The sequence below is a fragment of the Macrobrachium nipponense genome, chromosome 29 (genome assembly GCF_015104395.2).
Source record: "Macrobrachium nipponense isolate FS-2020 chromosome 29, ASM1510439v2, whole genome shotgun sequence".
Classification (NCBI taxonomy): Eukaryota; Metazoa; Arthropoda; class Malacostraca; order Decapoda; family Palaemonidae; genus Macrobrachium; species Macrobrachium nipponense.
In genome coordinates, this window is record NC_061092.1 from 33,900,228 (window position 1) to 33,916,597 (window position 16,370).

General features: G+C 36.4%; 1 protein-coding gene across 1 annotated transcript; it reads right to left on the minus strand.

Annotated features, from left to right (window-relative positions):
* Positions 1-4,926: 4,926 nt before the first annotated feature.
* LOC135205953 (transcription factor ATOH1-like) lies at positions 4,927-6,910 on the minus strand. Its single transcript, XM_064237142.1, has one exon. The coding sequence runs from the start codon at positions 6,543-6,545 to the stop codon at positions 5,754-5,756; it is 792 nt and encodes a 263-aa protein (XP_064093212.1). The 5' UTR covers positions 6,546-6,910; the 3' UTR covers positions 4,927-5,753.
* Positions 6,911-16,370: the final 9,460 nt, after the last annotated feature.

Sequence of the window (16,370 nt, forward strand, 5' to 3'; positions counted from 1 at the left end):
ATCAAGCTGACAGTAAATATCCCCGGAAGTTCATGTTGCTCCTAACAAAAGGTCTATAGTATCACTTATGATACGGAGTTTGTCTTCGTCATTTAAGCTGGTAATTGGTTGGTTAACCCACCATTGAATGCCAGACACCATTTGCGCACCTAAAATCTCGTGACCGTCTACAAGAGCACAGGTCAGTAGCGAGTAACTCTGCCCAAAACCTCAGTGTTTTGAACGCAAGGGTAATACTTCTTAGAGCCTCCTGTCAAATATCGACCCCAAGACCGGATGAAGGAGGATGGCTGAATTAGAATTAAATTCAATATCATTGCAAAAATGAAAACACGAGAATTTCTATAACTTGAAACCGACTTTGGCGTGTTGAGCGAACGACCAAGATTCACAAGGAGGCTCGAGAAGTAACCAGAGTCACAGCGTGTGTGATTTCAAATGTCTATGCAGTACTGCTAACACAAAAGTTCGTGCAATGAAACATGCAATATTTTTCAAGAAATTTTTCTAAGCCATTTATCGATGGTGTTTGCACCGTACAAAGTGACCATTTCCACTACCTATGCAAGACAGACACCCTTTGTGCATCCGATTATTGTAGCTCAGACGTCTCATCTTTGGTACTTGTTTTGAGGACACCTTGTTTTGTGCAGGTTCATAAAATAAGGTGTCATGGAATAAATAGCACTCATGTGCTACTGCTGACACGGAAATGAGGGGTACGGGTAATATGCGTAAAACAAAGAATATGTGTAAATATATATTACTATCAATAATGACAAACATGCAACTGTTGAATATAAAGGCATAAAAGCTTAACGCAGTACTGATGTCTTTCAATAATCCGAGAAAAAAATATTAAGGAAGGATAGATAGTGATTAGGTGTCACAACTCACCGTACCAAGACTGGAAGTTTTTCCAGGAAGCATAGAGAAACTTTTTTAAGACTTACAGAATAGTGACAGCGGTACAATGCTGACAACCATGGAAGTGTAACCTACTAAGAACAATGTTGATTATTTTCTACTCTTATGTACTTCAGGGTTTTCCCGATTTGAAAACACACACGCGCACACACACACACATATATATAATATATAGTATATATATATATATATATATATATATATATATATATATATATATATAAAATACACGACATTGCCTGCGGAAATGATCAAACATAAAATGAGTACTGAATATGATACACAAGAGGCGAAAGATTGAATGTGGGTGTGCTCCTCCCGTAGAATTGTACGCGACGCATCCCGTCGGATTCTGTGATTAATGACGTAATCTCACATGTAATTGAAGTGATAAATGCTAATGACATTTAAAGTTCTCAGCACAACTACCAAACCTGATATGTGGAAAACATAAAAGGTTGAACATTAGCTAGAGGTTCAACAGACACGGAAATCTATTAAGCTTTTTCAAGCGCTTATTAATCATCCCTTCGTAAAAAAGAAAAACTCAGGAAAATTTAGCTTTTAATACTTGTAATACAACTTATCACTTAACAATCCTTGCAGTAAAATTAATGTCAGGTAAATTCTTACACACAACAAGGGCCAAGTTTTTCGAAGGATTTCATTTCACATTTCTTGTACTCGATTTAGTACAATCATAAAAGAAAATAAGTGAGTGATGATTTCATACACCTCAATGAAGCAGTATATCAGAAATGGTTACAATAACATCTATAGGTGTACTGGCTGCCTCATTCGTTGCCAAGGAAAATACAAAGTAAAATCAACAGAATGTGTCATATATAATATATATATTACATATATAGTTTGCCTTGTATGAGAATATATATCACATATATTATATATATATATATATATATATATATATATATATATATCTATATATGTGTGTGTGTGTGTGTGCATTAGATATACATATATATACATATATATATATATATATATAATATATATATATATATTTATATATATGCACACACACACACACACACACACACACACACACATATATATATATATATATATATATATATATATATATATATATATATATATATATATATATATGTAGTACGTTGCGCGTACGAGATCATATGAATCTGAAGAACTTTCTAGTCTAATTCATTTTACAAGCTGGCGAACTAGTCACTGACAGGACCTTCATATAATTCGTCCTTCACCAAAACGAAAAGGCCCTTAACAGTCATTCTTAATCTAATTACGCTGAAGGGCTTCTGTCAAACACAGCAGGGGAAAAAATAAAGCGAAATGTTGATTCATCAATTTAAATGATGACGGTCATGATGATAATGAAGATGACGAGTCCGTTGGGACAAGAGAAAGAAATGGCTCACATCTCCCAATTATTCAGAGGATGTCATATATTTTTTTTTTCTAACCATAATTGTTCGTCCTATTTCTACAAACAATGGTTTCCCATTTTATAGCTTGAAACGTTCATTTCCTTGCCTGACTTGAGCGAATCTAGAAACTTTGTTTACTTCGGAAACAGTTCGAAAATGTTCAAGTTGAACGAAAAGTGAGACTAAGGAAAAAATACTTAGAATTCGAAGTATATGTTATGTTTGTGCTTAACTTGCAAATTACTTACGATGAAGTCGAAAGTTTGATGAAAAATGGAAAAATAAGGATTAAAACTGACTTGTCGGTGTCATCTTCATAAGGTAATTAGTAGGTACTATAGTTCCGGAAAAATACACGTGGAACTCATTCAAATCCTTTTCGATCCTCCTTGCATTTTCTTACACGAAATGTATATGCACATTACAATAGAAACAAAATTCAGCACGCACGAACTGCACAGACACACATACATACATACAAATGTGTGTTTGTGTATATAAAACTGTAAAAACATACAAATAAAATAGTACAGAGCTTCAAAATATTCCTTCTTCGATGTTCTTTCGCTTTCTGCCTCAATAAACTTTTTTAAACCAAAGCTAATATCCACAATTTCAGTTAATATATAGTGGAACGTACTCACTGGTGTATATAAATGATAGAACTTCTGAATCACTTGTGCAAGAAGAAAAAAACGAAGCATTTTGTATTTGCATAACAAATTAGAATCTTCCCTAGTTTATTCCCCAATAACCCTTCAAGCCTGCAGCATTTCGCATTGCAAATACAAAAGCACTCACATACACGCACTCACAATATAGATAGGCAAGAGAACGCGCACACACCATATATATATGTATACGTATATGTATATGTATATATATATATATGTGTATATATATAGATTATATATATATATATATATATATATATTATATATATATATATATATATATATATATATATAATGATGTGTTTGCGTACGCCTACCGAGCATGTATTCGTTTAGAACACCATTTAGTTCCATAGTTTAATGACTAAGCTATTTTGGATTTTTTAAAAACTGGAAATCATTTTTATAAAATTTGTGTCTTCCAAAAACAAATTCAAATTTTCATCGCGTTTCGTTTTCCACAATAAAAGCTTCCCTGTAAACCTAGTGACAAACCTTCCCATTCTGTTTTAGAGACACTACCTGGTGACCTGAATTGAAGAGTGGATGGCAGAGTAGCTGAGACGCCAGTATGTAGCATGAAATGAAATGTAGATGAAATTGACTACTTTAATAAATGTTTTCTATTACGGCAAAGCCCGTGATTCATATAAGCTACATAATTCATCTCAAGCATTGAATTTTGAGAACGATAATCTCTCAATGAAAGAAAATATCCTTTTCTTACTCGACCCTTCTCAATTGTAAAGGATGAGATGTACTATGACTGGCGGCTGATGTCTGGGCACAGCCTTGTTCAGTGTCTTCTTAAGAAAATAAGACTTGAACCTAAGGTTCTTCTACCTTGCGTAAGGTAGGATTCAGAAGTATCTACTGTTTGGTGTCAGTGACTTGAATCTGAGAACACCTATGGTTGATTATTCTTTGGTTAGTTAGCACATAGCTACCAAGTTTTCTCGTTATCTGATTAATCAGTTTTGATTTGTGGGCTTAAAAATCATTTTTGTGGGGAGCAGTAGTATTTATTAGTTGGTAGTTAATTATCTCTTTTAGTTGACCACGCCTCATATCACAGTTTTATTTAATTCTTTAATCTTAGTATATGCTTTTCTTTATTAAAATATATTTTTAATATAATGTTTCGGTCTGGTATTACCTTGTTAAAATACTTCAGACCCTTCATCAATTCATATTTATGAAGTCCGTTTTCAAGTATGGCTGGTGACAATGTATTCCCTCAAAAGTTCAGAGTGGTTATTCCAAAATCTTTGGTGCTATTATGTTCCTCAAACAGGATAACTGGATTTGTTCACAAGAATATATAAAAATATACGTGTATCGTAAAAGGATAAAAAAAAATCTACAAAAATACAACACAATTAGAAAGGAACAGTACCTCAGTATACTGTGGTCACCGGCATTATCATGTTTTTAGAATTTTTTTTTTCTTTTCTTTTTTTAAATACATATCTTATTCATTGTAATTTTCAATTCATAACAGCTGCAAGATAACAGAGGTGTCATTCATCTTAATGATTAAATAATCTTCACAGCCCTTCTTGTTCGCGGGAGGAGTTTCAATACAACATTAAATAGTGATCTTTCTATAAAGAAAAATGACCCTACGCAATTACATCGTAGCGACAAAACGACGTTGTTAAGCCATCATGAGCAGCGGTAATGACCCGCCATTGAAGAGGCTTTTAAGGTCGTTAATGCTACTAATGATTGCTGTAAATTGCTCCTTGTGATACAGGGCAATAAAGCTGAATTGTGTTTTTCGGTGGGTAATTTCGCTTAAGTGGGTTCTGCTTTTAGTGCAAATCATTGTTATCAATTACTGTATTTTACGACCTAAAATTTGGAGGATAAGGATTAAGATGCCAATGTTTATTTCTTCATCTTTTTATTATAATCTTAATTCTTACAGGAAGGGAAGTTTGACTAGAAAGACTTCAATATTATGCCCTAATACTGAAGAAGACTCTTTGAAGTATACATCATGCTTCTCATTCATTGTAATGTCCTCTTTTCTATAAACAAAACAAAAACTTAGACTCGGCCTACAATGATCACAACAAAAAACAACCAATTTTGGCACACGTACAAATTTCAGCCATCACACAGAAAGCTTAAAGGTAGTCTGGAACATAAGCTATTTGTACAACATGGCAGATAAAGAAAAAAAATACGTATTTATAATTAACATCACAACAGTACATTCACAGACCCTATTTCAAAATGTGTCTTTTTTACGCTCACAGCTGACGATGAAAAAGTAAAAGTACTTGACATTTACATTGAGTTTCAAATGCAACCTTAGATTTGTGCAAATGGAGATACATATAAATGAACATACAGCCTACAATTACATATTACTATTAACATAATAGATACGGCATATATGTTTCCTTAATTCTTCCATTTCAGTTACACTGGATTATTTTCCAATGAAAACACAAGTCTTTTCTATTCTTATGTATAAGGAGTTCAAAAACAAACCTAAACTCACAAAGAAAAAAAAATCTCCTTTTCTTTACAATAAATATCAGTGAGATCTGAAACTTACGCTTCCGTTTTTCTATCCTTATCAATATCATAAACAATATCTATTTACATTTTGCCCCCTCGTCAGATTAATCTACAAGGAGTTGCAGACGGGATCTGGTCATGCAGTAAAACAACTTGAGAATCTTTGGAAAGACAAAAGACGAGACCGATCCCGTCAAATGAGGAGATCGGCGAGCGTGGTGATGTAAGTCTGCGCCATCTGCAAGGTGTCGTACTTCGAGAGCTTGCGATCGTCGCAAAGTTGCGGAAGAACGGAACGCAAACGATCGAAGGCCTTGTTCAGGTTATCCATTCTTCTTCTCTCTCGAGTGTTGGCGGCCAGCCTCCTCTTCTTTCTCACGCCCTCGGTCACTTCGCGGGATGCCCGTGGCTTCCGGTTGCAACGGCTGCTCCCGCGCTGCCCCTTCGGCGACTTGATGGCACTCGGCTGGATGGCGGGGTCGCCGTATCTCGGCTGAGTTTCGCGTTTGTTTTCTAAGGAGACGAATGGCACTGCCACGGAGGCTCTCGACGTCACTAATGATCTACTCTGATAACTGGAGGGTTTTTGTTGCTGCTGGATACTTGGACTTCTAGGAATGCTTGGACTTCTTGGACTGGTTAAGGACACGGGCTTTGGACTTCCAGCGTGCGTGAAAATACCTGCAGTTCCTGATGTAGCGTAGAGTTGCGTGTATTCGGAATACGGAACATAACCAGCGGCGGTGGTTGTCGAAGTTTGTTGCATTGGTTGTGCCATAGTGAATTGCGCCCAAGCGTCACCAGGTGTGGCTGTAGGACTATGGGGTGGACTTAGGGCGGGACTCAAAGACCCGTAGTCACTGTCAGGAGTGGGTGGGCGTGCAGGATAGAAGGTTGAGGGCTGGCGTGAAGAATAAAGTGCAGTTGTGTAGGCGTCGGTGAAGGCGTGAACCATCTGCTCATATACAGCACCAGCGCCGTCCATCTCGTACAACGCCAAGAGTGGCTATCGAGAATCCACGATCTTCATAAACTGCGGCTTTTCAACGCAGGCTACGATAATCCGAGCGCTAATCGATTTTCCCGAGGTGATGAAGAGACCCGGGGAAAGTTTGTTCCTGGACAACAACTGTGTGTGGGGTCACGTAGAAAAAAAAATCACCAAATCACAGTCAGACTCTTTCACAGCACTTGACTTCACAGACAGAACAGAAGACCCAAGCGCGCCCTCTTACAACTGCTTCCAGGGGCTCCGATGAATGGATGCGTAGGATTCCACGGCGCTTCCTTGCAAGGACAGCGCGAAGACCTTTGTGGGTAGGCGGTCAGGTATGAACTGCTGGGAGGAGCACCAACCACTTCTTTATACCCGTGGTAGCACCAAGGGGAGGAGCAAGGATTCTCCCCCATTACAATCCCACCTGACCATCCACACGCACACACACGCACACACACACACACACACAGCATCCTGTGTTATTCTCTTATCCTTTCTCCTCCTGCTCCCTCCCTTGATCATTACTATCATCATGTGCATCATTCCCTGGAATTTCATCTCGTCAGTCGTCGTACCAAAACTCTCCGGAGTTGTCACCGGTAATTCATTGATAACGAAAAGGACACATGATTATTGAGAGAAAAATCACTACTCTTGCATTCTGTTTAATGAATGACACTGGGCGAGAATCTTCCATTCGAAGGCAGAAGAATAATTAGTGATTGGATTTCTGCAATGTCTATATCTATACCTGCATCTATTTCTGTATCTATATCTATCAATCCATATATATATATATATATATATATATATATATATATATATATATTATATATGATTATATATATATATATATATATATATATATATATATATATATATTTATGTATATATACCTACATCTAGTTCTGTATCTATATCTATCAATCTAATCTATATGTATACATGTATATATTATATATATATATATATATATATATATATATATATATATATATATATATATGAGTCATATCACATTACCGTAAATCATATAATATACATCGAGCTACAAATAAAGTCCTTTAATATCTAATTCGTTCTACCTCAGAACTAATACATTTTCATAAATGTTACCCAAAGGGGATTTTTTTTTTAGTCCATAAGAAATTCGTCGGCTCACGAGTTTCTTATCGACTAAAAAAATTCCCCTTCGGTTAATATATATGAAAATATATTAATTCCGAGGTAGAACGAATTAGATATTAAAGGAAATTTGTAGCTCAATGTATGTGTATGTGTGTGTATACACACACACACACACACACACACACACATATATATATATAGCGAGAGAGAGAGAGAGAGAGAGAGAGAGAGAGAGAGAGAGAGAGAGAGAGAGAGAGAGAGAGACTTCAAGAAAGCAACTTTCATAAACGTGTTCCTTGAAGGTATCTTTTTTTTTTTTGTAAAACAAATGATTTCATAAACGAAATTTAAGACAACTGTCATCACAGGTAAAGAAAAATGACTGGGAGAGACCCATAGCCCCTTATAACATTCGAAAACTTTCAGAAAATAAGAAAAACTTATTTTCCAGACACCAAGCAAGCATGCATGCATGCATTCATAAATACATGCATGCAAGTATACATGTATTTATGAATGCACACATACATTTCACATCAATGGATAAATTGAGTTCCTAATTAGTTAAAATTATACTTAAAAGGGATTAAGATTGCCAGAAAGACGTATTGCTAGCAATGTACTGTGAGCATAACAAAAAGTGGGAGGAGTATTATGTAATAGTAATATTACATTACACAAACTTTTATTCCGGAGGAAGAATGGGACGGTTGAAAATTGGGAAGGATCTAATTCTGAAAAAGAAATATTTAAGTAAATATTTATATTTAAGACAGAGAAATAAGTAAAAGCTCCTCTTACAGACAAGACAAATTCTAACAAATCCGCAGTTTTAACAAAACTCGACCACAATTATCTCCCGCCACAAAGCGCGGGTCTTTATAGTCCCCCTCCCCCAAGAGTAACCTCCTGTTCATCCATCCACCCCCACACCTACTCCCACAAAAACCCCGCTGCGACCCAACAGATTTCTCACCATCAGCCAGACCCCCACCCCAACCCCTCCCCGTTCTACAACTCCCATTCACCATGTTACCCCAAACTGTCCAACACTTCATCCCTAACCCTGCTCTAGCACGCGCCTTCTCCCCCTCCCTACGCCCACCCATATTCTATAATTCAACGCCCCTCCCCCCCTCCACCCCTCACCTCCCAAAATCAAACCTTAAGATTCTTGCTTCTTCCATCAACTCACGACCGTTAATTGCTTTAGCTTTAGCGAGGGAAATATTTGCGCACTGAACGACAATGTCGAGCACGAGTGGTCGATTACGAAGTCGATGAAATGAACAGTTCTTCGAATGAAGTGCTCATCTCGACTATATTGTTAAGGAATGGAATGGATTATAAAATTTATGATCAACAGCCCAGCGCTGGGACCTATGAAGTCATTCAGCACTGAAAGGGAAATTGGGAGTAAAAAGGCTTTGCGATGTAGGGAAAATATTCTCTTAGTTAATGTGACAGTTCTGAATTCCTTTTATGCTGCGTTAAATGGTATTTTAAGGTAATCATGTTTGTTTACCTCAACATATAACTTAACGGGACTTAAAGCCTATGATCAGCTGCCTTTGATTACATAATCAAATTGCGTTATCAGCCTGTTCATCACGAACCTCTTAAAATACGATTTTATAAATTCGCGTGATATGCACCCTACTGGAAAATTAACAAGGTCTGAAAAAGACGCAAACAATATGAACACTCATCAGGAGAGAGAAAGAAAATACTAACATATCCAATGAAATTAAACTACTTTACTCGCCGTGCAAACTGTCATCCATGAGAGACGTATAAAGCAAAAAGAAGATGAAAATCTCGAAAAAAGACGCGAACAATATAACAAATACTCATCAGGGGGGAGAGAGAATACTAACATATCTCTGCAAGTTAATCCACCTCACTCGTTTTGCAAACAGTCAACCACGAGTGACATAGAAGCTAAAAAGAAAATGAAACCATAAACAGCAAATCTCCACCCCGGCGAGTGGCATGATGTACACAATTGCTACCCAGGAAGAAGTGTGTCCTACTGTCTTCTCAAATCTTCAAGACAGTTGCTTCGCTTCCCCCCAAAAAACTGACTTTTAATTTTACTGTAGTAATACTACACCATTTAATTTTGATTCGTAATGGCAATTACGTGGAAAAAAAAATCATGCTAAAAGTTACCTTTGGTGAACTACACAGCTTCGTATCGTGACAGGTTATTGCAACGGATTATTTTAATATACCCGTTTCATTGTCTTATGCCATATCATATTCAGGTAATCGCAATTAGCTGGTTAAGACATTTTTTATGCTGTAGTAGTAGTAGTAGTAGTAGTAGAAGTAGAGTAGTAGTAGTAGTAGTAGTAGTAGTAGTAGTAGTAGTAGTAGAGACAACAACAAGAACAACGACTGTAGCATGGAATTCCAACTTATGATTCGACCAGGTTTCATGTAAATGCAAAGTTTCTCGAGAGGCCGAAAGAAAGACCTTCTTGCCGTAAATTAGAGTGACTGGAAATAAAGTAGCTCATTATCTAGAGGTAATAGGTGCTAATTATATTACAGAAGGGTTAAGTGGGTAATTTTCCAGGCCTATGGAACAGGTAATTACTGGTGAATTGATTAAGAAACTAATTAGAAGGAAGCATATAATTAATAACCTTCCTAAGAGTATGCCACAAGAGAAGAGAGAGAGAGAGAGAGAGAGAGAGAGAGAGAGAGAGAGAGAGAGAGAGAGAGAGATATGGGTAATGTCTATAAAAATTCCCGCTCACTCAGAATGGTTTTTGGAGAGAGAGAGAGAGAGAGAGAGAGAGAGGAGAGAGAAGAGGAAGGGAGGAGGAGAGAGAGAGAGAGATGGCTAATGTCTGTAAAAATTTCCACCGACTCAGAATGGTTTTCGGCGAGAGAGAGAGAGAGAGAGAGAGAGAGAGAGAGAGACTGGTTACTACAGTACCATAAATAGTTTCCATTAAGAACGAGGGAGAGAAACAAAGACCGAGAGAGAGAGAGAGAAAGAAAGAGAGAAAGAGAGCAGGAGGTAGTCGGTTAATATAATACATATGTTTTACCCAATGTGAGAGAAAATATTATCGTGATATCATAACATTCATTTCCGTTTTGAGAGAGAGATTCCAACAACAAAATGACGGATCAAGGGAACAGACATTGCAACCTAATCTAAAATACTTATTGATTTAAAGTAATGAAGGACGCCTTAAAGCCGTTTTTTTGAAAGCATGAGTTCTCTTCCCGTAGAGTTGTTTTTAAAAATTGCTACTTCATCTCGCACTGAATTTACGCACCATAGGCCAATACTGTGTCTCTCCTTAGCATTACAGCAAACAGATGAATCCCAATCTCCGAATCAATGTAACAGATTCGCTGGCAAGAAATTATCCCATAAATTATTAACACGAAAAAAGCCCATACATCAAGTAATATAAGACTAGGACCGCGATCAAGATATCAGGACAGAATACTCGGGGTCTACTACTGTAATCATTAACCCCATGAATCATCACCATTAATCGCCCCGGTGATTAATGGGAGGGTAGTTGATCATGGCGTTGGCATCCTTATCAGCAGACGTCAGAACCCACCCATAAAAGTCATGCAAAATGACACGGAACCCTTCTCACCCTTCAGACTTTTCTCAGATTCGTTTTTTATTATTATTTCCTGTGGAGTGCAAAAGATGTTGAAAAGCACGAATCTTCAAACGATGAAATTGTACGTAAAGGAGAGACGGGAATGGGGAGAGGGAGAGATTTCATCTACATTAATGAAGTCCTACTCTAAAGTCATGAAACAGTTGGAGGTAATTTATTAAATGCAGATGGTTACGCTGATAACACCTTACATGCAAACTATCATTTTAGTTAACACATGAAGAAATTTAAAGTACGTGAGTGACAAAATATCAATCTGGTTCTTTGACGATATTTCCCAACCTTTTATTCACTCATTAGCGAATAAAGCATTAAAAAAAACTGATTATTTCATCAAAATGTTACAGATAGTTTCAAGATCTTAGCTTTTAAATTTCCACCGAAGAGAGAGAGAGAGAGAGAGAGAGAGAGAGAGAGAGAGAGAGAGAGAGAGAGAGAGAGAGAGAGACTGTTACCAAAGAGATAATTGAGACGAGCAACCCAATGTCTTCTTCAAGCCTAGAAGAAGAGGAAGACTAGGTTGGACCACGAAGAATGTCATAGACTTTTGGCCTCTTAAAGGGAGACAGGTTCTGAAAGTCAGAAAATACATAAGCAAGTAGAATGGAATGAAATGGAATATATAATTTATGGCAAATGCCAAGCATTGCGACCTATGAGGTCATTCAGTTCCGAAAGGGAAATTAAGAGTAAATGGTTTTAAAAGCCTAACAGGTGGAAAATCTCGCAGTCGTACTGTGAAACAACTGTTAGGAGAGGGTGGAGGAAAGTGAAATGGAAAAAGAGAATATGAACGGAGGTACAGTAACAGGAATGAAAGGTGTTGCAGCTAGGGGCCAAAGGGATGCTGCAAAGAACTTTAAGTAATGACTACAGTGCGCCGTGTGAGACACTACCCCCCTACGGGGGTATAAGCAGGTAGAAAATTCCTTAGCTCTGGGGTCAGGATATATGCTCTCGCAATTTCATCTGACATAATTGTAATTCATCTCCAGGTACATGTACTTCAGGCTCATGCAATTCACATGACATATTTTCACCAACTTCATACACAGAAAAAAAAGTGCATAAAAAATATTGCAAAGTACAACTGTACCGTAATCAACATCCAACGTACTAGCCCAAGACTATCATTAAACGTAAATACTGGAACAACTTGATTCCAAAGCATGAACATCAGGTATTGACCTAACAGTGAGAATTGGATATTTATAACAAACGTTAAATCTACAGTTAAACAAAGTAATAAAATTGGAAAAGTTCCACGGGTGCAATAAAATATATTGATATGAGCAAATATGTCAACACGCAAAATAATATCATACAGTAAATTATTTTAAAAATCATACTTTAACAAACGAAAAAAGTAAAGATATTAAAAAAGAAGTATCGACTATGTGAAGTGACAGGATGAACTACTTCATATAAATGAGAGCACATATACATTGCTATGCAAATATTAATAAAAGTCGCTGTAACAAGAAAGTGCTATTGGGACTACGCCCTTCTTTCTAGCCTAGCCTATCCCCAAGAAGAAGCGGTAGTATTTTGCTCGTCAGTTCAATGAAATCATAATGATAATGTAGAAGCTAGATACTGAAGTTAGTAAGCGTGTACACAAATCCATACGAAAATAATTACAAGCATTCGTGACATTTCCACAATTAATTTCAAATAATCTATAATTAACAAAGTACCTAAAAAATAAATGGAAAAAAATATTCAAAAGCTCAAGAAACCAAGAGAGCCCTCTTATTTTTTCTCTAGATCATTTTCTTCCTAATGGATAAAAGATGATCAAGCCTCGGTCGGAATCTATCCTTACTGTCCGTATAAGGCACTGGGAAACGAACCGATTCCCACCCCCCATTCCCCGCCCCGTATCCCACTTCCCGTCCACCCCCCAACTCCTAACCCCTTCCTTACACCAGCTTAAATGATGTCCTCAATTCCATCTCCGTGATTCGGATGCGTCGAAGTTGCTGAGTTCGAAACGAGATACCTAAAACTCGGCATAAATCAACTGGAAGTGGTCATCACGCCTAATTAAGACTGAAGACGACACGGCGCCAACTCTCCCGCGCAATGATTTACAGGAATCTCTCTCTCTCTCTCTCTCGCTCTCTCTCTCTCTCTCTCTCTCTCTCTCTCTGTCTCATCTCTCTCCTCTCTCTCTCTCTGCTTGTATATATCTAACCAGGGTCTTCTAATTCTGAACACGTCCTTATGTGTTATACTTTGCAGCTGAAAGTAATTTTATAATCAACACGCACACACCACACACATTTTATATATATATATATATATATATATATATATATATAAGTAATATAATAAATAAATATATAATATATAGAAATACATACAATACCATATATAAGGTTATATATATAATACATATATATAATATAATACATTATATATATATATATATATATATAATAATATACATATATACGTAAATACTATAACATTTTGAAGTATGCGACCCAAATCGACCATTTCTAGTCGACAGCGAAATTCGTTCAGAACCAGTCGCAGTCACATACGACTCGCCCGCCGCCGTCCCTACTGCCCCCCCCCCCCCTTAAAAAACAAATGAACATGAACACGGCTGGATCCAGTAGTTAGCAAATCCTTGAAGAGAAGAGTCGCACCATGAAGGAGGTTGGACTACATTATCTACTCTTCTCAAGGAGAAGGAGCGGAGATTGAAGCGCCTTGCTAGCCACTCGTCCCTGCTCTTGTAGAAGTCGCTGAAGAATGAATGAATTATTCATTTCGAGAGTTTGCTTTTCGAGTGCCATCAAGATATTCGCCTTTGGGATGAAGGTGCAACATGAAGGGAGGGGGGGGGGGGGGAATAAGGGAGACGGAGGTATGAATTATATATAAGACTTAAGGATAAGTAGGATGAAGGATATAAGATGTTATTACTGCAAGCTTCTAAGTACATGAGCAAATTCGTCTTGGTAAACTCTAGTTAGTAAGGTTATTATATGTGTATGTATATATATATGTATATATATATATATATATATATATAATATATATATATATATATATACAGAGAGAGAGAGAGAGAGAGAGAGAGAGAGAGAGAGAGAGAGAGAGGTGAGTCCAGCATTGTAATGCATCAATACATACAAATTTGGCACAGTACAACTAAGTTATTCTGGGGAGGGTTTCATACCGAGATATAACCTGTGAGGAATCCAGCATTTTATCGTTTGAAGAAATCACACTTACATTCCACTTTCAATGCATCTGCTGGAAAACGGCCAAGCACAGCGGGCACAATAAACCACGCACGGTATACGAGTAGGTGGCATATTACAACTTAACACAGGTATACCTATTGCTGTAGGGTTCGCGTGCTGTATTGCAATAATAGATGAAACACCAAGTCTGGTCGTAACAGAATCGTCAATGCTGTAATGAACACTAACTTAAAGAATTTGCAATAGGTGTTTGATGGCTGGGTGCCTTCCTAACGAAAACATTAACTTTATATTCCGAAAAAGTAAACATGCAATCTCTGTTCAAGAAAATCTCACCTTTTTAAGTGTGCTCAATCATTTCTACTTTTACATCCATAAACCATGGAAATGGTTCTTTTCCGTTCGATGCTTCTTTACATTTGAATAAAAAAATATGACATCAAATTAAATAGATGGCCATTTGAATCAGGCTATCTTAAATATTATCAATCCTATTAACTTTCCCACGAATTTCCTTAATAAGTAAATATAGTTATATATACATATATATATATATATATGATAACATATATATATATATATATATATAATATATATATATATATATATATATATATATATATATATAAGTACACGCGCATGTGACCATCAATTCTTCGGCCACACCTTTCATCCTTCCATTAGCATCCTATTATTCTCTCTCTCCACACCTTTTCTTCTTCCCTCGTCTCCTTCCATCATGACATGACACAACCTTCCACCCAGCAGAATGATGTTATGAAGTGACAATGCGGAGAGTCGTCCCAGATGGTAGATATATCATGATACGTGAGATGACGAAGAAGTTTCTTGAAGGGGGGAGGGGGAGGTTTAGAAGGACTGATGGAAGAGGAGGCGGAGGAGGAATGGGAGTGAGGAAGAAGAGATTCTTTGGGCAGGAAGAAATCGTCAGCTTCCTTCTACTAATTTTCGGGCTTCTGAAGTTGAATTCGTGTGATTATAGCTCGCGCGCGCGCGCAAACACACATTTATATATGGCTGTGTTGTATATATATATATATATATATATATATATATATATTATATTATATATATCAAAAAAAAATATATAATATATCTATATATATATATATATAATTATATATATATTATAAATTATATATATATATAATATAATATATATATAATATAAGTTATAATATAATATATTATATGTATAAGTGTGTGTATGTGTGCTGTATTTATATCTAACAGGAAAAATACAATATTAAATCACTCCAAAATCAGTAATATGTATTAAAAGAAAAGATGTATCATATGAATTAAATAAATATATTATTTTGGGCTAATAACAAAAAGTCGCTTAAGATTTGAAACATATGAAAAGCCTTAAAAATACCAAAGGCCACAAAAAAAATTACCGAATGAAGTAAAAAATAAATAAATAAAAGGAGAAATTAAATGAGCATCAAGAACATTTAAGAGAATACCTCTTTGAAGAATAAAAAGATGCCAAGGAAATCTAAGTAAATAAAAAGAGATAGAAACAAAGAAAGACAAGCAAAAGACTTAAAAATATCTATGGCAGAGTTATGTCTTCGAAAGATCTCCAGTACACATGGTGTTCTCAGAGCTTTGTAAAGGTTTCCTTTACTTTATGAATGCGTTTCACTGATGTTGAAATGCCAAGAATTTAAGTGAAAGTCAGGAATTTAAGTAAGAGTCTGAAGTTTACGTGAAACTGAGGAATTTATAGGAGTACATATAAATTATAAGTTACAAAATTAAAGTGTAAATCAGTC